Raw genomic sequence first — 26,831 nt, 5'->3', positions numbered from 1 at the left:
CGAAGTTTTTTGTCTATTACTAAATTTCACTTCTCATAAGGGAGCTCTTCCACCCGGATAATTCAAGTAAGCCTTTTGCATTTGAAGATGATGTTATACTGATTATAATCTGTGTGGCTGAAAGGAGAGGATAATCACCTGAGACAGAGCTCCATGGGTCTCGTGTTTCTGTACATCTTGTGAGCAAGGAAGGCACTTACAGCCCTTCATTCCAGACTATCTTCTCAACGATGCTTGCAAAGCAAACAGCCTTAAAAAAGAGAGAGTGTTCTCCCCTGGAGCACAGGGCAGGCCTGCTTACTGTTCATTATAAAGGATCTGCGTCTCCTAAGCTCAGGGTTCCTCTCCTATAACGCACCCCACTGCATGTACACTCTTTCGTTTGGGCTCATATGTGTCACCTGCCCTGGGACTTGGAGGCAAAGGAACTGATACAAATATGCTGAAGCTTATCCTGTTCCCTGGGCCACGAGTAATCAAGTCTCCTGCAGCACCTATGACACTGGCAGGTTAATGCGTGGGCTGACAGGTGTGGTCAAGTCTCAGAGCCTTCGCAGACCTCGACACACCCTTCCTGGAAATGGTTTACCATCACACTGCAGCATTCTTGGTCATTCCTGATGAATTCACCTAAACAACGTAGATACTTACATCGCTGATTATAATACAATAACTGTTTTAAAAGACAATAAAATCTGTAAGTCTCTTTTATACACTTTCCCAACAGATTATCTTCTAAAGGGGCAGTAGGCCTCACGTAAGTGAATGACAAAAATCTAAAAAGAAAACAAAAAACCAAAAAACCGAACACAGTAGAAATAAGCTGGGAGAGAAGCCATTTTTATAAGACATAAATAATTGTTTTTAATTCAGTATGTTCCATGATTAGCAGTGGATTCTGCCTGAAGTAAACCAGCACAATTAATACAATACAAGATGTTTTGTTCTGTTTTTAAAGGGACCACTAAACCAACATCTGTATCTCTGTATGGAACTGATTTTCAAAGGGACAGACATGGTCTTTGATCTTTCTGAACCACTTGTCTTCAAATTCTTTCGAAGACGCGATCACCAAGGCAGTCAGAGCTGCAGGGCCGACACACTTCACCTCTGTGTGAACCTCATCTCTTATTTTTTCTGGGACGATATCTTCGCCCATCACCTGCAGTAGGAGGGGGAAAAAAAAAAAAAAACCCTGTCCCAATAACAGGCGAAGCAGACACGGAATGAAGACCATGCTATTTATCAAGCGTAAAGGATTTCGTACAGAAGGATTTCTTTAGCAGCCAGGGGACAACTCTAACAATTCAACATATCGAAAAGATGTTTATTCAGAAGCAGTGATCCAAGACCACATTTGTACAACATCCCCTACTTCCAGTCTCATCTTTCCCTGAGTAAACAAATCACCAAAGCACTAGCATGGCAGCAGTACCATTCAGGCTACAGGGAGTGAGTCAACCTTCTTATATCATAGAGCATCTTCAGCTGACAAGAATGCAGCGCGAGGGAGCCTCCCTCCTTGTAAAATGACAGAAAAGCAGAGTTTGCACAGAATGTAACTGCTGCTGTGGAGAGAGCACAGATCCCTTCTCTTAGAAGTTCTCCAAAGAAGTCAAAGGCAGCAAACAGTCAAGCAGCAAGTAGCTGAGTCCACACTTTCCTGATCCAGAGAGACTCCATCCCTCCAGAAAGGTTACCAAAGCCACCTCAGGGACTTAAGAGCATGCCCCGCACTCTGAAGGCACAATACTGCTCCCTACTGGTCAGATCCAGGTCCAGGTTCTGCGTTAGTTTCTCTTTGACAAGACACCCACCAAGTTAAGTTCCTAAGAAGCTTGCATCTGAACTCGCCAAGTGATCGGCCCACCTTTGGTAAGGACAGTGAACTAAAATTAAGTCCCAAAACATTTCCCACGATTCAGCATGAAAAGTTAGGGAGCCATTTGGCAGGGATGTTGTAGAGGGAATTTGTCACTTGGATTTGGACTAGATGGTCCCTAGGTTTCCTACAAACCCTGAGGTCCTATGTGTCCATGAATACTCAAATTATAATGGATTAGAAACCCACTCAAAGAACGGGTTCCAATGGCTCTAAATCTTCAAAGACGACTTATTGTTTGAGGCGAGAGCTGACGGGATGAACAGCAACTGTCAGGATTTATTAAGCCAGGTTATTTTCATCAATTCAAAGACAGTTTTTGCTTTTGTATTTTAACATTTCTGAAATCAAGCTGTATCTTATAACCACTGGTGTGTCACAGCGTAAAGAGCATCTCACTTTCTTTCAGCGGCACATCGAATACTCATGCCTCTTAACAACTGATGACTGCTTGGACTCAATGAAATACAGTATTTTAAAATCTGGGGTATAACACCAAAAGTGTTTTTTTTAATTAAAAAAAAAAAGAGAATTGAATAATAGTAATACTCAAACAATGCAATATTCCAAAAAGCGGGCTTGGCAGGTATATCACTCACAGGTGTCAAAAAATCTGCAGAAGGGCTTCCCTGGTGGCGCAGTGGTTGAGAATCTGCCTGCCAATGCAGGGGACACGGGTTCGAGCCCTGGTCTGGGAAGATCCCACATGCCGCGGAGCAACTAGGCCCGTGAGCTGCAATTACTGAGCCTGCGCGTCTGGAGCCTGTGCTCCACAACAAGAGAGGACACGATAGTGAGAGGCCCGCGCACCGCGATGAAGAGTGGCCCCCGCTTGCCACAACTAGAGAAAGCCCTCACACAGAAACGAAGACCCAACACAGCCATAAATAAAATAAATAAATAAATAATTTAAAAAAAAAAAAAAAAAGAGAGAGCTAGTTCTTTAAGAGCTACTTCTCTTAAAACAATTAAAAAAAAATCTGCAGAAGTCTTTGGCCAAATAAAAATTTTAAACTTCTATATATCAAAAGTATCATAAACTTCAGAAAATACTGCAACATATAAGAGGTTAGTAAGCCTAGTGTAGAGAGAGGTCTTAAAATTAATAAGAAAAGCAGAAACATACGAATAACGAAGAAAAAGCATGACTAGGTATTTCACAAACTATAAATGGCCAATGAATGTGTGAAAAAATTGTTCATTTTATCAGTAATCAAATCAACAGTAATATTAAAAAGCGCTATTTTTACCAATGAAAATACAGATTTTAAAAAGTAATAACATTAAGTTGTTCAATATAAAATTCTGGTTTTATGGTCAAAATGATTGAATATTGACAATTTCACATGGTTCAACCTAATACCTAGGTTTGGAGAAGGAAAATCAGTATTCTCATATGCTGCTGGAGGATATATAAACGGAACCAACCTTTCTTCTCTCTCTTTTTTTTTTTTTTTGGCCACACCGCATGACTTACAGGATCTTAGTTCCCCAACCAGGGACAAACCCGAGCCCTCAGCAGTGAAAGCGCAGAGTCCTAACCACTGGACTGCCAGGGAATTCCCGGAACCAATCTTTCTTAATGACAATTTGGAAACATGCTTCGAGGCTTTAAAATGTTCATATACTTTAACCCAGTGATTCTATCTCCAGTAATCTATTCTAAAACAAACACAAAAACTGATTTTTTTTTTGCAAAGACTTATTAAAATCGGTACTGAATATTTGTTAAATGTCCAATATAGGACTTAAGTAAATAAATGATAGCTCATCAAAAGCTGTAACTGGACTACTATCCAGTCATTAAAAATTATGTACTCAAATAATATTTAAGGATACAGTGTCATGATCATACCACAATGTTAGGTAAAAATATCAGCCTATAAAATAAAATGCAGTTTGGCAGTTCCTCAAAAAGTTAAACACAGAATTACCAGACAACCCAGCAATTCCATTCTTAGGTAGATGCCCAAAAGAATTTAAATCAGGAACTCAAACAGATACTTGTATGCCAATGTCCATAGCAGTATTATTCACAAAAGCCAAAAGGTAGAAACAATGCAAGTGCCCATCAACAGACGATGAATGGACAAACAGGATGTGGGGTGTCTGGGTGTGTGTGTATATACACATACATACACACACACACACACACACACACACACACACACACACACACACACAATGGAATATTATTCAGCCATAAAAAGGAATGAAGTTCTGATACATATGGATGAACCTTGAAAACATTATGCTAAGTGAAAAAAGCCAAACATAAAAGGACAAATATTCTATGATTCCACTATTTGAAATATCTAGCACAGGCAAACTCATAGACACAAAAAGCAGATTAGAGGTTACCAGAGGTTGAGGTTGAGGTTGGGGTAGGGGTGTGGTGGGGAGAGGGAATGGGAATTATTGCTTAATGGTTGAAGTGTTTCTATTTGGAGTGATGAAAACGTTTTGGAAACAGTGCTGGTGGTTGCACAACACCGTGAATGTAACTAATGCCACTTAATTGTACACTAAACAACAATTAAGATGGCAAATTTTATGTTAGATACATTTTTTATCACCAAAAAAAAAAAAGAGGGGGAAGGGGAACTGTTATAAAATTAAAGAGATGTAAGAGACAAAAGAATCAAACACAGTATGTGGACCTTATATGGACCCTAATTCAAATAAAACAACTATAAAAAGAAAAAAGTATGTAATTAAGAAATACTTAAGGATACAGGGGCTTCCCTGGTGGCGCAGTGGTTGAGAATCTGCCTGCCAATGCAGGGGACACGGGTTCGAGCCCTGGTCTGGGAAGATCCCACATACCGCGGGGCAACTAGGCCCGTGAGCCACAACTACTGAGCCTGCGCGTCTGGAGCCTGTGCTCCGCAACAAGAGAGGCTGCGATAGTGAGAGGCCCGCGCACCGCGATGAAGAGTGGCCCCCGCTTGCCGCAACTAGAGAAAGCCCTCACAGAAACGAAAACCCAACACAGCCAAAAATTAAGTAATTAATTAAAAAAAAAAAAAAAGTATACAGGGTCATGCTCATGTCACAATGTTAAGTAAAAGTAACAGAGCACAAAATGAAATGCACATTATCATCCCAAAGAGGGCCCAGACATTTTTTTTTTTTTTTTTTTTTTTTTTTAAGATTTTATTTTTTTATTGATTAATTGATTGATTGATTGATTGCTATGTTGGGTCTTCGTTTCTGTGCTAGGGCTTTCTCCAGTTGTGGCAAGCGGGGGCCACTCTTCATCACGGTGCGCGGGCCTCTCACTACCACGGCCTCTCCTGTTGTGGAGCACAGGCTCCAGACGCGCATGCTCAGTAATTGTGGCTCACGGGCCCAGCCGCTCCGCGGCATGTGGGATCTTCCCAGACCAGGGCTCGAACCCATGTCCCCTGCATTAGCAGGCAGATTCTCAACCACTGCGCCACCAGGGAAGCCCCCCAGACATTTTTTTTAAAAAAGCTATTTTAAACGCAGGCATTTCCCATGCATTGTCCAGGCAGAGGACTACTATTCCAGTCACACGTGGGGAAGAATATGAAGATGTTTAAGACATCTTGTAAGGATGTCTTACTTATAAGGAACTTAAAATCTAGCTGAAAAGATAAGACATTTTTAAATTCTTGGGGGGCCCCAAAGAGCTATCTATTCCAGCAATCACTCTGAGTTCAGGCAGAAATTGCCACAGACCAAGTTAAAAAAAAAAAACCTGACATTTGAATTTCTCTGCAACCATCAAAGTAGTAACAGGGTGGAGCAGAAAGAAAATGGACTTGGAGCTGGATGGGTTCCAAACTAGTTCTGCCACTTAAAATCTAACCTTAGGCAAGTCACAGCCTCTATGAGCCTCACTCCAGCTCCCCCCATCCCACAGGCTGTTCTGAGGACGAACAGGAGAAAAAACAGACAAAAGAGCCACCCAAATGTCAAGTCACTCATTCATTCATTTATTCAGCACTCACAAATCAATTACGGGGCATTTCTGATGTTCAAGCAGGCAGGTACTAACAAGCACTGACAAGTAAACGAAACACAGCCCCTGCCTCACAGCAGGCTACTGCTCAGAAAGGATGAAGAGGCCGCTTTCGGGGGTTAAGTGATCAAAAGGCACGTAAAGGAGGGAGACAGAAGTCCTTTAGAAGATGCGATTTGGCCGTTTTTTAAAAAATGGTCTCCGAGCCAGGAAAAATATCTATGATACTTTGTTTCACATAAACCCTAGAGAACACACTCACCTCTGCTATCAACAGCAAAGTGTCTTCTTTGAAGCTGAACCCTTTCATTTTAGCTTCAATTTCCTGCTGAGTCTTTAAGTTCCTCTCCAAAGCAAACGATGTTTGCTGAGATTGGGCGAGCTGAAGCAAAAGCCTGAAAAACAGAAAGTCCCAATGTGTAGGCTCACATAAAGGACAGCAGTGAGGACATGCTCATACATAGCACTGGAACTGGGCTGGATGTGAGTCCAACTCGGCTAAAGAGAAGGTCCTCACCTTCATGTGAATCCCTAAAGCTCCTACTCTCAACGAATTGCCCAACTTTACACTGGAGAGTTATCTTTTCTAAAATTCATAGACCAAAACTTCTCAAAGGAATCTTTAGAGAGCAAGCCTCAAAAGAGCTTCCTGTAGAAGTCAAGTGATTGAAAGCACAAACAATTCAGAGTGAAAAGAACAAACCTCCCAATCAAAGGCTCCTCCCCAGAAGTGTCAGGATGTAGCTCTTTTAAGTCAGTGCTCTATGACCCTTCTGTCTCCCTGAACCCAGGGCTACCTGACCTCAAGGACTAAACAGAATCTCTAGCACGCTTCAATTACCCGCAGCAGGGCCAAACCTTCGATGACCCTCTGATGACCACTTTGCAACCGGCTCGCCCCGATCTCCCCATCACGGTCATGACCTGGCCTCCTCTTGCTCTCCTCCCACGCCTCCTTCTCTTCATTGTTTTCTAAAATGCTGACTGTAGATTTTCCCAATTCCCCTCAGGCCTCACTGCTACATCCAGAAGCACTCAGCTCTCCTGTTCACTCATTTCCTGCCTTGAGAAATGCCCCACACACTACTCTAGGCACTGAGGGATGTTGGTGAGCAAAACAGACAGGTTTCTGCCTCAAGGAACGGAAGGAGAGCAATCCCAAGTAAATAAGATCATCTCAGGCAGTGATGAAGGCTATGAAACAAAAACTCAAGACAGGGTGGACGAAGCGTCTGCCTCAGATGGGGCAGTGATGGAAGGCTTTTTTGAGCTACCACTCAAGCTAAGGCTCAAATGGTGAGGAGCCAGCCACAAGAACATGTCGGGGAAGAGGGCTTGGCCAGGGGAAGGGGGCCCTGACATAAGAACCAGCTTGACGAGTCTGAAAATCAGGAACATCTCTGTGGCCGGAACACAGCCAAGAAGAAAACTGTAGTGAAAGAGGAGAAAAAGACAGGCAGGGCCAACTCACATAAGCCCTTGCAAGCCACGGAAAGAAACATGGAGTTTACATAAGTGCAATGGGAAGCCGCTGGAGTTTTATAAAAGAACATGACTCTTCACTCTGACTCTTCACATCACCTACCTGGCCTCTGGAGGCACTTACACACGTGGCCTCTTTATGTCCTTGCTTTCTCTCTCTTGCTCCTGAAGTTACTTGAAAATACTGCTTACCCTTGCTGCCTCCATTTCATGTTCATTCACCCTCAGTCCTCTGCAATCTGCCTTGTCACCGCATCGCTCCTGGAACTGCCTTCTCAAAGGTCTCACAAGACCTCTCGCCTTCAAAGCTTCTTCTCACTCCATCTGATCGCTGATCTTTCCTGGAGCTCCTCAACCTCTACCTCCCTTCTTCTGAGCTCAGCTCCCACTTCTAATGGAAAACTCCAGCTGGATTCCCACTCTCGATCCGCTCTGCTCTCCCGCCCTGTCCTGTCTCAGTGGAGGCACCACCATCCACCCTCAGCCCCAAGGCAGACTCTTCAGGGTTGTCTGACTCCTCTGTCCTCCCCTCCCCACCCCGGCCTACCCACACATTCAGCTCGTCACCAAGTCCTGTCTGTTCCATCCTCAGTGCCATCCATTTCCCCTTCTGGTTCTCACCGCACTGTGCTAGGTCAGGGCCTCGGCACCACCCACCGATTAGTCCACAGCCCCTTCCCTGCTGTCCCTGGATCCAAACTCCTTCCTCTAATACGTCCTCCTAGCCACCAGATCTCCCTCGAAATCAGAGCTCTTGTCACACCACTTAAATATTTAAATACTCTTCAGACCTTCAGCATAAGGACCAAACTCTTTAAGATGACATTTAACGCCTCGTGCTAATAAAAACAAAACAGCAGAAGTACAACATTTACCAAATGTTTACACACACTGCATACTACAATAAGTGCTTCAGATACTTTAAACCTCACAACTCCACCAAGTAGGCATGTCTCCCATTTCTCCATCTGTCAAGATGAGGAAACTGGAGATCGGAGAGGTGAAGTAATTTGTGCAAGGTCAGACGGTGAGCAAGCAAGCATGCAAGTCCAGGCTCATTCCCTCAATAACGATTTATTAGGTTCCTTAAACTGGGATCTGACTCCAAGGTCCTGCCTCCTGCTCACGATGCTGTTCTGGTCTCGGGGTCCACAGCCTAGCTCTCGGGCTCCTGCCACCAAAGCTGCTCTCACTGCACTGGACCACGTGACACCACCATGCTACGCCAGCCCTTCCACTCCTTGGGCCGTGCTTTCTCTCTCGCAAGATATCCTGGCAAGAACACAGGCTCTGGAGTCAAAGATCTGGGTCCAGATCCCGGCAGCACTTCACAGCTGTGCCACCTTGGGCATGATTCCAAATCAGCTCCCCAGTCTGTACACTGGGATCCCAACATCTACCCCAGAGAGTGGTGAGGGTTAAAAGGAAATAATGTATACACAGCATCGAGTACACATTCATCTACACAACTGACAAATGTTCCCAGGAGCCCCATTCCCTCTGTGGAGGTCCTTCTTCCTGCCACTCTGCACAGGTCCCAGGTACTGGTCCCTGAAGGGTTCTCTGCCACTGACACACTGTTTAGCACCTGTGCTGCCGGTCACCGACTGCACATATGTTCTCCTCAATACGCTGAGTAGTGTAAGGAAAGGGACTCTTTTTTGATGATCTTTATGATCCCAGGCCCCAGCAGGTGCCTGGAACCCAGCTGTCGTTCAATGCACTTCTGAATTAAAGTGATATAGGCAATGCTAAATAAACATCTGCTGAAGGAAGTTTAAAATCTGCCAAATAGATACCGATTTCAGTAAGACTCACTGTTAACATCAATACTTCTTGAATTCTTCAGAGTTTAAAAAAAATAAAAATAAAAAAACCAAAACCCAATGCTACGTTTTTTGGTATTATCTGAGACCTAAGAGAGTCTGTTTCTCTCATAAATTACAGAACTGGTCTAGTGTATTCTCCCCTTTCCCTAAACTCTTATATACACTATGGATCCAAAACCATGGGAGTCCCTGAACCATGGGAATTCCCTGTAGAATGAATTAAACGTTGTTTATTTGTGTTATTAATAGTGATTTGAAAACACGAGCAGATTTCCTTCTTCGGTAGCTTTCTGTGGAATGTGAGTGAAAAATTCCTTGTTTAAAATATCGTTTCCCCTGTGTGCAAGCATAGGGCACTCTCCACACCTCCCCTCCCGGGAGCCTGTGCAGGCCGCCACTGCCAGGGTCCCATGATCCAGGGACAACTTCCCTGGGAGAAAGCACAGCGCACCTCACGCTGGTGCAACGTCATGGTGGCCTCTGCCGCCACAGGCTCACCCCGCATCCGTACCCCTCCCCCCGCCCCCGGGCCTGAGTGAGCCAGAGCCCCCGAATCCACTGCTCCTTTAACCCCGTCCTGTCTGAGCGAAGAACAGAGGGCTTCGGGCGACCTACACGCAGAGGCTGGTCCAAATCCAAAGCTGAACCCCAGGAGCTGTGCGAACAAAGAAGAGAAAGGGAAGTCTCTACCAGCAGCCTCAGGAGCAGAGGATTAAATCTCCACAATCAACTTGATGTACCCTGCATCTGTGGAATACCTGAAAAGACAACGAATCATCCCAAATTGAGGAGGTGGACTTTGGGAGCAATGATATATATATCTTTTCCTTTTTCTCTCTTTGTGAGTGTGTATGTGTATGCTTCTCTGTGTCATTTTGCCTGTATAGCTTTGCTTTTACCATTTGCCCTAGGGTTCTGTCTGTCGTTTTTTGTTTTTTAATTACTTAAAAAAAATTTTTTTAATAATTTTTTATTTTAATAACTTTATTTTATTTTACTTTATTTTATTTTATTTTGTCTTCTTTCTCTCTTTCTTTTTTCCTCCCTTTTATTCTGAGCTGTGGGGATGACAGGCTCTTGGTGCTCCAGCCAGGCGTCAGGGCTGTGCCTCTGAGGTGGGAGAGCCAAGTTCAAGACACTGGTCCACAAGAGACCTCCCAGCTCCACATAATATCAAACAGCGAAAATCTCCCAGAGATCTCCATCTCAATGCCAAGACCCAGCTCCACTCAATGACCAGCAAGCTACAGTGCAGGACACCCTATGCCAAACAACTAGCAAGACAGGAACACAATCCCACCCATTAGCAGAGAGGCTGCCTAAAATCATAATAAGGCCACGGACACCCCAAAACACCCAGCCGGATGCAGTCCTGCCCACCAGAAAGACAAGATCCAGCCTCATCCACCAGAAAACAGGCACTAGTCCCCTCCACCAGGAAGCCTACACAACCCAATGAACCAACCTTAGCCACTGGGGACAGACACCAAAAACAATGGGAACTACGAACCTGCAGCCTGTGAAAAGGAGACCGCAAACACAGTAAGTTAAGCAAAATGAGAAGACAGAGAAACACACAGCAGATGAAGGAGCAAGGCAAAAAACCACCAGATCTAACAAATGAGGAGGAAATAGGCAGTCTACCTGAAAAAGAATTCAGAATAATGATAGTAAAGATGATCCAAAATCCTGGAAAGAGAATGGAGAAAATATAAGAAACGTTTAACAAGGACCTAGAAGAACTAAAGAGCAAACAAACAGCAATGAACAACACAATAAATGAAATTAAAAATTCTCTAGAAGGGATCAATGGCAGAATAACTGAGACAGAAGAACAGATAAGTGACCTGGAAGATAAAATAGTGGAAATAACTACCACAGAGCAGAATAAAGAAAAAAGAATGAAAAGAATTGAGGACAGTCTCAGAGACCTCTGGGACAACACTAAACACACCAACATTCAAATTATAGGGGTCCCAGAAGAAGAAGAGAAAAAGAAAGGGACTGAGAAAATATTTGAAGAGATTACAGTTGAAAACTTCCCTAATATGGGAAAGGAAATAGTTAATCAAGTCCAGGAAACACAGAGAGTCCCATACAGGATAAATCCAAGACGAAACAGGCCAAAACACATATTAATCAAACTAACAAAAATTAAATACAGCAAAAAAATATTAAAAGCAGCAAGGGAAAAACAACAAATAACACACAAGAGAATCCCCATAAGGTTAACAGCTGATCTTTCAGCAGAAACTCTGCAAGCCAGAAGGGAGTGGCAGGACATATTTAAAGTGATGAAGGAGAAAAACCTACAACCAAGATTACTCTACCCAGCAAGGATCTCATTCAGATTTGACGAAGAAATTAAAACCTTTACAGACAAGCAAAAGCTAAGAGAATTCAGCACCACCAAACCAGCTTTACAACAAATGCTAAAGGAACTTCTCTAGGCAGGAAACACAAGAGAAGGAAAAGACCTACAATAACAAACCCAAAACAATTAAGAATCATACATATTGATAATTACCTTAAATGTAAATGGATTAAATGCTCCAACCAAAAGACACAGATTAGCTAAATGGACACAAAAATGAGACCCGTATATATGCTGTCTACAAGAGACCACTTCAGACCTAGGGACACATACACATTGAAAGTGAGGGGATGGAAAAAGATATTCCATGCAAATGGAAATCAAAAGAAAGTTGGACTAGCAATTCTCATATCAGACAAAATAGACTTTAAAACAAAGACTATTACAAAAGACAAAGAAGGACACTACATAATGATCAAGGGATCAATCCAAGAAGAAGATATAACAATTGTAAATGTTTATGCACCCAACATAGGAGCACCTCAATACATAAGGCAAATACTAACAGCCATAAAAGGGGACATCGACAGCAACACAATCATAGTAGGGAACTTTGACACCCCACTTTCACCAATGGACAGATCATCCAAAATGGAAATAAATAAGGAAACACAAGCTTTAAATGATATATTAAACAAGATGGACTTTACTGATATTTATAGGACATTCCATCCAAAAACAACAGAATACACATTCTTCTCAAGTGCTCATGGAACATTCTCCAGGATAGATCATATCTTGGGTCACAAATCAAGCCTTGGTAAATTTAAGGAAATTGAAATCGTTTCAAGTATCTTTTCTAACCACAACGCTATAAGACTAGATATCAATTACAGGAAAACATCTGTAAAATATACAAACACAAGGGGCTTCCCTGGTGGCGCAGTGGTTGAGAATCAGCCTGCAAATGCAGGGGACACGGGTTCGAGCCCTGGTCTGGGAAGGTCCCACCTGCCGTGGAGCAACTGGGCCCGTGAGCCACAATTACTGAGCCTGCGCGTCTGGAGCCTGTGCTCTGCAACAAGAGAGGCTGCGATAGTGAGAGACCCGCGCCCCGCGATGAAGAGTGGCCCCCGCTTGCCACAACTAGAGAAAGCCCTCGCACAGAAACGAAGACCCAACACAGCTATAAATGAATAAATAAATAAATTTAAATTAGCTGACATGGGGGCCTTTGGACTCTCTGTATTAAAAAAAAAAATACAAACACATGGAGGCTAAACAATACACTTAATAACCAAGAGATCACTGAAGAAATCAAAGAGGAAATCCAAAAATACCTAGAAACAAATGACAATGAAAACACGACAACCCAAAACCTATGGGATGCAGCAAAAGCAGTTCTAAGAGAGAAGTTTATAGCAATACAAGCCTACCTCAAGAAACAAGAAACATCTCATATAAACAACCTAACCTTACACCTAAAGCAATTAGAGAAAGAACAACAAAAAACCCTAAAGTTAGCAGAAGGAAAGAAATCATAAAGATCAGATCAGAAATAAATGAAAAATAAATGAAGGAAACGATAGTAAAGATCAATAAAACTAAAAGCTGGTTCTTTGAGAAGATAAACAAAATTGATAAACCATTAGCCAGACTCATCAAGAAAAAAAGGGAGAAGACTCAAATCAATACAACTAGAAATGAAAAAGGAGAAGTAACAACTGACACTGCAGAAATACAAAGGATCATGAGAGATTACTACAAGCAACTATATGCCAATAAAATGGACAACCTGGAAGAAATGGACAGATTCTTAGAAATGCACAAACTGCCGAGACTGAACCAGGAAGAAATAGAAAATATGAACAGACCAATCACAAGCACTGAAATTGAAACTGTGATTAAAAACCTTCCAACAAACAAAAGCCCAGGACCAGATGGCTTCACAGGGGAATTCTGTCAAACATTTAGAGAAGTGCTAACACCTATCCTTCTCAAACTCTTCCAAAATATAGCAGAGGGAGGAACACTCCCAAACTCATTCTACGAGGCCACCATCACCCTGATACCAAAACCAGACAAAGATGTCACAAAGAAAGAAAACTACCAGCCAGTATCACTGATGAACATAGATGCAAAAATCCTCAACAAAATACTAGCAAACAGAATCCAACAGCACATTAAAAGGATCATACACCATGATCAAGTGGGGTTTATCCCAGGAACGCAAGGATTCTTCAATATACACAAATCAATCAATGTGATACACCATATTAACAAACTGAAGGAGAAAAACCATATGATCATCTCAACAGATGCAGAGAAAGCTTTCGACAAAATTCAACACACCCATTTATGATAAAAACCCTCCAGAAAGTAGGCACAGAGGGAACTTTCCTCAACATAATAAAGGCCATATATGACAAACCCACAGCCAACATTGTCCTCAATGGTGAAAAACTGAAACTGTTTCCACTAAGATCAGGAACAAGACAAGGTTGCCCACTCTCACCCCTATTATTCAACATAGTTTTGGAAGTTTTAGCCACAGCACTCAGAGAAGAAAAAGAAATAAAAGGAATCCAAACTGGAAAAGAAGAAGTAAAGCTGTTACTGTTTGCAGATGACATGATACTATACATAGAGAATTCTAAAGATGCTACCAGAAAACTACTAGAGCTAATCAATGAATTTGGTAAAGTAGCAGGATACAAAATTAATGCACAGAAATCTCTTGCATTCCTATAGACTACTGATGAAAAATCTGAAAGTGAAATTAAGAAAACACTCCCATTTACCACTGCAACAAAAAGAATAAAACATCCAGGAATAAACCTACCTAAGGAGACAAAAGACCTGTATGCAGAAAATTATAAGACACTGATGAAAGAAATTAAAGATGATACAAATAGATGGAGAGGTATACCATGTTCTTGGATTGGAAGAATCAACAGTGTGAAAATGACTATACTACCCAAAGCAATCTACAGATTCAATGCAATCCCTATCAAACTACCACTGGCATTTTTCACAGAACTAGAACAAAAAATTTCACAATTTGTATGGAAACACAAAAGACCCAGAATAGCCACAGCAATCTTGAGAAAGAAAAACAGAGCTGGAGGAATCAGGCTCCCTGATTTCAGACTATACTACAAAGCTACAGTAAACAAGACAGTATGGTACTGGCACAAAAACAGAAATACAGATCAATGGAACAGGACAGAAAGCCCAGAGATAAACCCACACACATATGGTCACCTTATCTTTGATAAAGGAGGCAAGAATATACAGTGGAGAAAAGACAGCCTCTTCAATAAGCGGTGCTGGGAAAACTGGACAGCTACATGTAAAAGAATGAAATTAGAACACTCCCTAACACCATACACAAAAATAAACTCAAAATGGATTAAAGACCTAAATGTAAGGCCAGACACTATCAGACTCTTAGAGGAAAACATAGGCAGAACACTCTATGACATAAATCACAGCAAGATCCTTTTTGACCCACCTCCTAGAGAAATGGAAATAAAAACAAAAATAAACAAATGGGACCTAATGAAACTTCAAAGCTTTTGCACAGCAAAGGAAACCATAAACAAGACCAAAAGACAACCCTCAGAATGGGAGAAAATATTTGCAAACGAATCAACGAACAAAGGATTAATCTCCAAAATTTACAAGCAGCTTATGCAGCTCAATATCAAAAAAACAAACAACCCAATCCAAAAATGGGCAGAAGACCTAAGTAGACATTTCTCCAAAGAAGATATACAGATTGCCAACAAACACATGAAAGAATGCTCAACATCATTAATCATTAGAGAAATGCAAATCAAAACTACAATGAGGTATCATCTCACACCGGTCAGAATAGCCATCATCAAAAAATCTACAAACAATAAATGCTGGAGAGGGTGTGGAGAAAAGGGAACCCTCTTGCACTGTTGGTGGGAATGTAAATTGATACAGCCACTATGGAGAACCGTATGGAGGTTCCTTAAAAAACTAAAAACAGGACTACCATACGACCCAGCAATCCCACTACTGGGCATATACCCTGAGAAAACCATAATTCAAAGAGAGTCATTACCAAAATGTTCATTGCAGCTCTATTTACAATAGCCAGGACATGGAAGCAACCGAAGTGTCCATCGACAGATGAATGGATAAAGAAGATGTGGCACATATATACAATGGAATATTACTCAGCCATAAAAAGGAATGAAACTGAGTTATTTGTAGTGAGGTGGATGGACCTAGAGATTGTCATACAGAGTGAAGTCAGAAAGAGAAAAACAAATACCGTATGCTAACACATATATATGGAATGTAAAAAAAAAAAAGAAAAGGTCATGAAGAACCTAGGGGCAAGACGGGAATAAAGACACAGACCTACTAGAGAATGGACTTGAGGATACGGGGAGGGGGAAGGGTAAGCTGGGACAAAGTGAGAGAGTGGCATGGACATATATACACTACCAAATGTAAAATAGCTAGCTAGTGGGAAGCAGCCGCATAGCACAGGGAGATCAGCTCGGTGCTTTGTGACCACCTAGAGGGGTGGGATAGGGAGGGTGGGAGGGAGGGAGATGCAAGAGGGAAGAGATATGGGGACATATGTATATGTATAGCTGATTCACTTTGTTATAAAGCAGGAACTAACACACCATTGTAAAGCAATTATACTCCAATAAAGATGTTAAAAAAATATACATATATCGCTTCCCCCTTTGTCAATGTTTTATACATTTAATTTTCTTTCCTAATTTTAATGGCTGCCAATTTTAACCTTTTATCTTGAGTGATGATACAAGTTGTATTTTTGAGCAAACATAGTTTTGCTTTTAAATCTTACATACTAAAAGGACGCATTCAAAGGATTCTATCTAGACCATGGGAAAAATCTCAAAAACATATACTAAGTGTGTAGCCTAGAATTTTTAGAAGCTTAAAATTAGAAAAATAAAACCTTTACTCTGAGCTTAGCACCATGTGTGTTGAATGCACTCTTAGCTTACCTGGTTCGTGTAAAGGAGGCACAGGCTTTCATCTGAGTTTCTAGCAACACTGCTGCTCTCTCTTCTGCCATACAGTTTTGAATATTTTTAAAAGCTTTCTCATTCTTCTGGTTATTACCACTGCTCGTTTCCACAGATAACGCAGAGCTCTCAGGCAACATTTCAGGGAAACACAAAAGAGAGTCTTTTCCTGAGTGGGGACAGGAGGATTTGATAGCCTTGTCACTCGAGGTGAAACTGTTCTGTTTCTGAGATGACGCAAGCAGTGCTGCAAGCGCTGGCTCCAGATGCAGGTAAGCCTCTCCCAATCTGCCCCAGTTCCAAGGATTAAAGGGATGCAAAGAAATCAGTTTCTGTAGGCAGAAAATTGTTTTCTCCAAGTTCTGCAAACTTGAACAAATAGCAAACTGGAGGTAGAGCACAGTGGTTAAATGGTCTGTGTTAGTTGCCTTATTTTCCTAAGGAGAAAATAAAAAAGATTAGGAAGTTTAAACTACAGAATGTTGCCCATATAAAAATGAAGATGCCTAAAAATCCAAGTTGTACATGTTATAAATTACAAGTAGCCACACAAGTAGGGAGAATTATATATTTTTCAATAGATCTCATTTCTAAACCATAAACCTAGAAAAATATAAACTAACCTAACAAAATAATCACCAGTCATTCCCAAACACCCTAATGTCACAACAGTCACATAATCCAGGTGATAGTGGCCTGGCAAAGTTCAGCACCAAAAACCTCTGTGTCAGTTTATTTTCCATTTGTATTATAATCTTTATTGTCTTCAGCCAGATATCTGAAAGACCCAAGCCAACTTTTTTATACCCTGGGCTAATGGCTCCATTTTAATATTCCAGGCTTTCTAAAAATCCAAATCGTAATTTCCTTGAGGATTCAAATGGACTCTATTTCCAAATTTTACTTGGCCTAGACATCCTAAACAGGATGGCCCCGCAGCTCTCAGTGTTTCGTGATGCATCGTAACTGAATCCAAATGCCCTCTCTGGTAACTATTAGCAGGGCCAATTATTTCTGGCTGGAGGGGATTGCTTGGTTTCCTTCTGATCAGAAAATCCTTTTCAAGTCTCCTTAATCAGAGCCATCACCTCTTGCCTAACTTGCCAAATGGCAAAAGCCCTCTGGGTTAGGGAAACAAGCCTCCTTTTTCTAAGTTAAAGTCTGTAGAGATTCAGTTCATTTTAAGTCTAAGGAAAACCTGGCCTACTAGTATTCAGATCAAGCCCCTGCATAGAACTGAGCAAGAAATATGAGTAGAACTACCCAGCATGCAGCTGGAAGAAACTGGCTGACCAGTGAGTGAAAGCTTGAGGAGGATTCTAAATATTCATATATTGAGTGAAAAGACAGGAAATAAAGCCCCATGTAACCTATTCAGTCATACTATACCTTCCCGATGACAGATCTGATCTGGTTTTATTATTACTATTGTTCAGTATTCTGTCCTTCCCCAGAGACCATTAAGTTCCAGAAGAGTTTTTGTTCAGTGCTGAATTCCTAGTAGAGAGCACAGCACCTCAGACATAGCAGATGTGTAATAACTGTTGAGTAATACATCTTCATGTTTTTTATTTATAATAGTGAAATCAACACGTATAAACTAGCTACAGCAAACGCTACCTTTCCTCTACAGTCTATAGTGCTCTGCACTGTTTACAAACATTTTCAGATTGTGGAAGCAAGTATGTGGTGGGGTAGGGTGGAGCACGCAGACCATGGTTTTGGTGCGCTGGTTTTGATGGCCTAACTAGTAAAGAACTCTCTTGAAACTAAACTCCATTTAAACGAGTTTGTGTTCCAGAATATTGCAACTCCTTCTATAATGCAATGATGATGACGATAGTTAACATTTACAGAGTGCTTACCATATGCCAGACACTATTCTAAGTGCTTTACTCATTTAATCCTCATGACAATCCTTTAAAATAGACTCTATCACTATCCCCATTTTATAGTTGAGGCAACTGAGTCATAAGAGAGAAGTCAGATAAGCTGCCTGATGTCACACCGCTAGTAAGTAGCAGAGCTACAATTGGTCCCACTAGAAGTCACAGAAAAAAGGTACTTCAGAAGAGCTGATGCGTGTTAGCTGGCTTAGGATTCTCCCACTAGACACTAGGTCAGCAATGTATGGGCAGGCTATGGACATGGTTTTCTGTCTCCTTGGCACTGAACCCAGAACTGCGCACATGGTAAGACTGAAATAAATGTTTGTGAAGTGATAAATGGGAAAAAAAGTCAGTAACTGTCAAAAAGCAGTTTCCTTACCACAGTTTATCACATGAGCCTATCAGCCGCTATAAGATGTTTAAACTATTTGTTTAAGAAACAAGTTCCAGGGCTTCCCTGGTGGTGCAGTGGTTAAGAACCCACCTGCCAATGCAGGGGACATGGGTTCAAGCCCTGGTCCGGGAAGATCCCACATGTGGAGCAACTAAGCCCATGCACCACAACTACTGAAGCCCACGCGCCTACAGCCCATGCTCTGCAACAAGAGAAGCCACTGCAATAAGAAGCCCGTGCACTGCAACAAAGAGTAGCCCCTGCTCACCGCAGCTAGAGAAAGCCTGCACGCAGCAACGAAGAACAAAATTTTGGCTGCGTTGGCAGGCAAAATAAAATAAAATTAAAATAAAATAAAATAAATAAAATAAAATAAATTAAATAAATTAAAATAAAATAAAGAAATAAGTTCCATTACAGATTTTATCCAAAAATTATTAAGAAGAGAGGTGAATAAACTTCAGTAGAAGTTGTGAGCATAAAATGTTCACATCCTGTTGGGCACTCCAAGACTCACGGTCTGTTCTGTTCAGTGCTGGATAATGACCTGTCCCACCACAGAGCATGAGGGGACAGAAACCACTGGGACAAAACCCAGAAATAGGCCAGAGCGAGTCACAAAAGAAGAGGGCCTACCAAGTAGGGAAGAAATTTTAAAAAGAAAACAAAACACAGGGCATCAGGAAATGAGAAAACCATGCAAATGGGCAGGGTCCGCTGAGATCGTGTGAAGAGACCCAAAGAAAGGGGTGAGACCTATTAGCAGCCTACGCTGCCACTTCTTCCCCAACACTCCTGCCCACCAGGGTGCCCAGCAGCCCAGGGACTAGTTCTCAAAGTCCTGACAGAGGAGCTGAGGGTCTTCTGACTGGTCCTTCCTCCTGCCTGGTAACCACCCCAAGCTCTGGATGGCATCTGCCAGCAACAAATCCTTCTCTGAGCCACAAGCGCAGAGACTCACTAAGCTGGAAGGAACCCGAGAGCCAGTCCAGCCCCTGACACAAATCTACCTGTCACTGCCTTTGGTGGTCTAGGCGGGGAAGACAAAGTACAACAGTGATATGCAGGAGATGTGACAAAGAGAGAGGCGATGGGAGAGCAGAACACTGAGGAAGGACGGGTGACTGATGTCCAGAAAAAGCAACTGAAAGAACCGAAGTTGCTGTTAATTTTCAGACCAGGGAGAACTGACCACTATTAAACCCCTCCAAGTTCACTGTGTTCATGCCATGTGCTTCCTTAACAGGGTAATCTTATCTTCCAGCTTAAGAATTAACCCCCAATTAGTAGAGGGGAGAACAAGAACGAACAAAACACAGCTGTTTTCCATGTTCCGAAGACAATTACCACCAAGGGTTCCTCTCACTGCAAGAGGCTGAGGTCCTATGCAATGAACCCCAGCAAGCAAATTGTGGGATTTCTCTTAGTTAATGAGACGGAGGAGGACAACTCAATTGCATGCATACTTCAGGCTGACCTCTGGTCAACGAGATCCACAGGATTCAAGATCAGAGCCTCAGTGCCTCATTAAGTCCCTCTGAGGAAGAAAACTGGTCATCTATAAACTAGGACTGGTCGACTTAGGCTTGTCCCCATATAAAATTTACACTAAAAACCGTAGGTGCTTTAATCTGAAAACAAAAACAAGCAGGATCTAGAATTGCAAAAAAAACTGCTTTTATTAAATTCCTTAAAAAATTCTGCAGACTCCATTTAAGAATAAAAAGGATTAAGCTTGGCCTAGTATGATATTTAGTTATTTTTTGGTAAACTTTTTTCCTGTTTATAAAAGTAATATATGTTCATTGTAGAAATTTTGGAAAATAAAAATCTAAACAACAACAAAACACCTAAAGAAGAAAACAGATCACTGATAATCCTTCCACTCTGAGTATTTACTCCTAACAAGAGTAAAAACCTTTGCAAGTGAGACTTCCACGGTGGTCCAATGCTAAAAAGTCTGCCTTCCAGTGCAGGGAATGTGGGATCGACCCCTGGTCGGGGAACCAGGATCCCACATGCTGCGGGGCAACTAAGCCCGCACACCGCAACTACGGAGCCCGCGCTCCTCAACTAGAGCCCATATGCTCTGAAGCCTGTGTGATACAACTAGAAAGAGAAAAAACCTGCACACCACAAAGAGAAGCCCACACGCCTCAATGAAAGATCCTGCATGCCGCAACTAAGACCCGACACAGCCAAAAATAAAAAAAAAATTAAAAAACAAAAAAAACCTTTGCAAGTGAGATTTTCAGGCAATGAAAAATTTTGAGCATAACACAGGAAAAAATATTACAAGCAAATGATTATGTCTAGACCTCCAAACTGTTCATCATAATAAAGTTCTTCCACCACTGACAATTTTCTTCTGCTTATCCAAACCCACAGATTTAGCTGCAAGAAGTTGTTTTTTGTTTTGTTTTGTTTTTTACAAAATAAACGATTCAGCCATCCTAGGGAAGCAAGTGGAAATAAGCACAGAAACCACTCACCAAGTTTGTAGCAATCTCCAGGGCTTCCTCGTGCCTTCCCAGGTGAACGAGACACCGAGCCTGGCCTTCCTGGACATCCCTTTTCATGGCAAAATTCGTAGATGGCAGTTTTTCTGAGATACTAGAATACTCTTGCAGTGCTTTCTGGCAAATATTTGTTAAATAAAAGAAAATGAAGGGAAGGGATGAAAAGAAAGGCAGAAAACACATTAGAAAAAAGAATTCAGTCATGGGGGTGATGTGTTTCCTAGGCAGAAGGTAATGTTATAACTGACCCTACAATGAACTAAAGGAAGACTGGAGCATTTTAGTCAGTACTCTTTTTCTGAAAGGTAGAGAAGAAATGGCTGGAGACTATAAATAAAGCATTCTGGAGCCCGAAAGACCAGAATCTGAATCCTGGGTTTGCCACTAACTTGCTGCATAATCTTTTCACATCAGCAAAATAACAACCGGACTCTTGTGAAGATGACTTGAAGTCTCTAAATAAAGCAAGCTGACATCTAGTTGTTAGTTCTTTCCTTTTCTTACACATTTTAGGGTGCTTTGTTCCTGTGGCCCCATGAGGTATCTGTGCTAGAGGCTCCCACATAATTAGGAGATATAGAACCTGGGGAAACAGACCTACAAGGATCCCAACAAGCTCTCTATACTGGAGTTACAGGAAACAAAACAAATTATACAGAGCTAGAAACTTGGGATGCTAAGATTACAAACACATATCACAAAAGATTAAATTCATCTTCACAAACAACACACTCATAACTTAGTATACTGTTATTTAAATATACTGTCACAGACAGAACAAAAGCCCATTTCAAGTGGTGCAATCTTCTATATGTTAAATTCTACCTGATACTCTTGCCGTCTGTAGGCCAAGTCCCCTTTGAATTTCTGGATAGTCAGGGCTTCAACATCATCACTGCTCCCCGTTTCTTCATAAAACCACTAGAAATTGTGAAAACAGCATATTATAGAGAACGAAACTACACTTTTCCACTCCCTACTCAGAAGCAATTTCCCATATATAATTGATTAAACCTCAAAAAAGACATAATTCTTCAGGATAAGACTCAGGAAAACATCTGACAAAGAAGAATGACAATTTTAATGGTGGCCCAGTTTTTATGAAAATTATCACAAGTAATAAATATACCAATAATACGATACCTCTTTACTAAAACACAAAAGTATATGGTTTTATCTATAGCATTTTCAATTTGGGGTTGTGATGCTTGGGAACCTACATTTAACTAGCACAGTTCACGATGGTTCTTTAGACTGAGATGTTTTCCTGCAGAGAAATTTTTAGGGTGGATGGCATAGCGACTGACAACTCTTTATGGAGAGGACATAGAAAAGAAGAATTGTCATTATAGTGCTATTATGAAAGTGTAAAAGCCAAAAGTAGAATCGAAGCAAAGAGGAAATAGAAATGAAGGCTGAAAGGAGGCTTCCGTGCAATCAAATGCCAAAGTGCTGTAGGAGAAAAGTCTCAGGAAATGCCCATCTGGAATATTTTATTCACTTTTCTACTGATTTAAACCCTATGGATAGAAAGATCTTTTTTGATTATTGCATAAAGAACGTTAAGATGAGAAAACAGGAATGACAAAAAGCACTCTGTGTGCCAGTTCTTCAGCTCCAAAGAAGTATCTCATCCTCTCCCCTCGCTTTTTTTTTTTTTTTGGCTGCATTGGGTCTTTGTTGCTGTGCATGGGCTTTCTGTACTTGCGGCGAGCAGGGGCTACTCTTCGTTGCAGAGCACAGGCTCTAGGCGCGTGGGCTTCAGTAGTTGTGGCACACGGGCTTAGTTGCTCTGCAGCATGTGAGATCTTCCCAGATGAGGGATTGAACCCGTGTCCCCTGAATTGGCAGGCGGATTCTCAACCACTGTGCCCCCAGGAAAGTCCCCCACCCTCCCTTTTACTCAAAGTAAAACACACTGAGGCTGAATAAAGTCAGTTACACACTATTATTAATTCAAACGTAACGGCATTTGTGATGGTTCCACCATCACATCAAAATTTCTTGGTTCTATTTCTAAAAGAGTTACTTGGGTATCACTGCCCCCCTGTTAATTAGTAATATCGTTTATCAGTAATATCGTTTCCCTCCTTAGCCTGATCCATCACTGTGGAGAAAGCTAGCAACCACTGTTTTTCTGTTCTCCCTGAAGTACTGTGTAACTCAACAACAGCCTATATACTGAACCCATAATTTTCCTTTGCACTTTATTGCTCTCCAGTCACATACTGTATTAGATTATCAGCCAATCCCAACTTCCTGAACAATAACTGAATAACTGCAAACCTCCATCCAATGTTCATCATCCTACTGGGAGATAATCAAGCAAAATTGGCTTTCAAACGCAAGAGCGCAGATGGGGATGGCTTTAAATACCCCATTCTGATAAGAGTAGGAGGGAAAAGCTGTGAACAAGGGTGAGACTAAGAAGGGAAGTGCTGGTAAGGCAAACACCTGGTCCCACACCAAATAGGCAGGGAACACAGATCTTCTAACCCAAACTCCTGGTTTTACACTTGGGGAAACCAAGAGGACTTGAATGAGGCCTGAATTTATGAGCAGTTACCATTTACCAAATAAATTCTAAAGACAAGTGGTTTTTGGATTTTACTTTATAAGTATACAGCATACCACACCTTGGCAAAGTATTATCTCATTCCACTCTCACAATAAGCCTGTGAGCCAGCAAACATTACTTTTTCTCAAATGACAAATAAGGAACTGACACTTTGAAAGGCAACCAGTAAAGCCAATGCTGGAATGCAAGGGTCCTATCTCACACCCATGGCTTTTTAATGCGGTACCACATGACTTTGAAAGCCCATTCCCCGCTTTTAGTCTACACGATCAAGTACTAAAGATCGCTCTGAAAGACTGCATGTGGCAAGGAGAAAATGGAAGTGAAATAAAACAAAAATACAATTCAGTAATTTCTGAGAACCTGACATCTGTAAGTACAAGGGATTTAAGGAAAAATGAGACAATACGTGTAAAGGAACCCTGCCCAGTGCCTGGAACACTATCTGATAAAAAGGAATTATTATTGGTGAGATGAGATTTACACACATGAAAGAATACCAGGTTAATACTCTACTTATTCAAAATATTCACGGAGTTCCCACTATGAACAAAAACTGCTAGGCACTGCGGAGGACATAAAGTTAAGCACGCACGCTCCTGTGATCATTAAGCATTCTGGGTCTAAGAGTTTTATGAGATACTGACAATTGCTTTAATAGGTAAGAAGGAAAAGGAGTCAAAACAAAAAATATGTAGTTGGAAGGGGGAATCATTAAAGACTTCTTGGAGGAGGCAGCATTTAAGGTGCGCCTTGAGAAATGTCTATAATTGAACGATTGTGACCATCTGAACGGGGTTAACATGGGCAGGGGGAACTCAGTGAACAAGGGCAGACCCGTGGGTGGGACGTCACGGTTCAGGGAGCAGACAACACCGAGGTCTGAAAAGTGGGCGGTGGCTGGATTTCTGGGGGCCCTGACTGCCCGGCAGCAGAAGCAGTGAAGGTCCACGGGAGCTACTACAGATTTTATAACAGGGGCGTGAGGCCAGCGAGCCTCGGGGAGACCGGCCGGCCGAACGCCAGGTGCGAGTTGATGGCCGACGGCGCGGGGATTCCCTCGGGGGCAGAGGGGGCCGGGCCCAGCCGGCTGGGGCTCGTGTTGGGGAAGGGATGGCAGGGAGTCCGCGTGGACGTAGGGAGGCCGGACTCGTGCCGGGAGGGTTTGGGTTCGGGGGTAGGCCACGCGGCCTTGGGGCGTCTGAAGCGCTGTCGGGCCGGGACCCGGGAGCGCGAGGCCCGGGGGCTGGGATGAGGCCGAGAGGCCCCGCTCTCTCACCTGCGGCTCGCAGAGCTTAGCGCGGTAGGACGCGAGCGGTCCAGGCCGCCTCTCCCGCCTCTCCTCGAACACCGAGTCCTCGAACTCGCCGCCAAGCAACCAGGAGCCGGTTTCCATTGCGCGCCCAGGACAGGCGCATCGAGAGGAGGCGGTGCCTAGAGCGGCGCCCACGTGCGGGCCAACGCGGAAGGGGCGGGGCCGTCTAGGCCCAGCGAGCGGCATGCTGGGACTTGTAGTCTTTGGGCGGGAGCCAGACCGGGACTTGGCCCAGGGCAAGTTGGGAGTCGTTGAGCTGAGATTTTATCTGGTTCACGACGCCAGGACAGAACTTGACTTCTCTTTTTCTGGAGATGGACAGAGCGATCCTTACGTGCACGCATCAAAAAGCACTAGCCTCAGGGTAGCTGTTCAAAACTGGTAGGTACCAGTTTTTCACTATTGACCATACTCCTAGCACTGTGTTAAGCACTTTTTTTTCCTTCCATTTTACTCTATCCTTTCCTAACAACCTCTGAACTGCACGATGATTCTCATTAAAAACTGGGGCTTGGAGAGGTTACGTATCTTGCTCAGGATCAATTATTACGTGGCAAAGAGCTGGGAAAAAAAGAATTGAGTCAATAATACCCCCGTGTCTCCATACAAGAGACACACCAATAATAAAGACCAGGGTACAGTAATTCACGCACTTGTAAAACAGAGAACATGGAGATTTACTCTGGGGACTCCATCAGGGAGCATTCATTCTGCCTAGAAAAACACTAAATCCCAGAATTCTAACACCAACATTTACTAGAGTTCTTATACCTTCAAGATGTTCCTTGAGACAAGAAGGTAGAGATTGTTGACAAAATACCGGCCAGTATTCCACAGCACAGTATTACTGTGCCATATTACACAGCAGGTAATAGACATGGAGGTTTTCTCTGGTTTTCCTCCTATTTCTCCTCACTCTCACCAGCTCCTCTTCCACCAGTTGTCTTCCAGGATTCTTTCCTCAACCCAAATTTCTACTCCACACATTCACCCTAGGGGAACCTAATTCACTCCCCGATTTTTCAGAATCCGTCTCTCTGCTGATGACTCCCCAAATCTAGAATCAGCTCATATATCCTTGGTGGAAAGCTCCACCAGAACAGCCTCCAGACATTAACTACTGATGAATCCATCCATAGAAAGGCCATTAAGAAAAAGTTCTTAGGAAAAATTTAGAACTTATAAAAAAGTGAAGGAAAAAAAGGTATCCATAATATTGTCACCGAGAAGCAATGAAGTCTAAAGAAGGTAAACCTATTTGCCCTAATTCTAATATGCCCTTGTCCTAACAAAAGGCAATACAGCATAGTGTCAAAGGGCCTCAAGCACCAGATTTGTCTGGATTCATGGTCCTGGTTCAGTTATTCGTCAACTGTGTGACCTGATCCGTGAAGTGGGCATTGATTAAAATAATGCATGTAAGGTGCCTGTCAGATAGTGAGTGAGTAATACATGTTCATTCAAAATTCCTGTTCCAAGTGCAAAGAGCAAAGCAAAGGCAGGCAGGGAGATTTTATTCAGCTTTCTCTTTTTGAAGGCTCCTTGGTTTTGGAACTTCCACCCTCTCCTGTTCTGAGGTGCCCCCAGGTCTGACCT

General features: G+C 42.4%; 1 protein-coding gene across 1 annotated transcript; it reads right to left on the bottom strand.

The window, feature by feature from the left end:
* Positions 1-834: 834 nt before the first annotated feature.
* Positions 835-25,356, bottom strand: C17H8orf76 (chromosome 17 C8orf76 homolog). Its single transcript, XM_007188854.2, has 6 exons — positions 25,200-25,356; positions 22,168-22,263; positions 21,316-21,459; positions 16,520-16,977; positions 6,133-6,265; positions 835-1,162 (listed from the first exon to the last, which is right to left on the bottom strand). The coding sequence occupies exons 1-6, from the start codon at positions 25,314-25,316 to the stop codon at positions 965-967; spliced, it is 1,146 nt and encodes a 381-aa protein (XP_007188916.2). The 5' UTR covers positions 25,317-25,356; the 3' UTR covers positions 835-964.
* Positions 25,357-26,831: the final 1,475 nt, after the last annotated feature.

This window comes from Balaenoptera acutorostrata, chromosome 17 (genome assembly GCF_949987535.1).
Source record: "Balaenoptera acutorostrata chromosome 17, mBalAcu1.1, whole genome shotgun sequence".
Taxonomy (NCBI): Eukaryota; Metazoa; Chordata; class Mammalia; order Artiodactyla; family Balaenopteridae; genus Balaenoptera; species Balaenoptera acutorostrata.
The sequence above is the reverse complement of the archived record's forward strand: the minus strand, read 5'-3'. Positions and strand labels throughout refer to the sequence as shown.

What these genes read in the sequence shown, in the direction of transcription:
- C17H8orf76 (XM_007188854.2), bottom strand. Translation starts at nt 25,316, where the DNA reads ATGGAAACCGGCTCCTGGTTGCTTGGCGGCGAGTTCGAGGACTCGGTG. An exon ending in ACAGACGGCAAGAGTATCAG is followed by an intron (nt 21,460 to 22,167) that starts GTAGAATTTAAC and finishes AATATTTGCCAG; the next exon opens with AAAGCACTGCAAGAGTATTC. An exon ending in TGGAGATTGCTACAAACTTG is followed by an intron (nt 16,978 to 21,315) that starts GTGAGTGGTTTC and finishes TTTTCTCCTTAG; the next exon opens with GAAAATAAGGCAACTAACAC.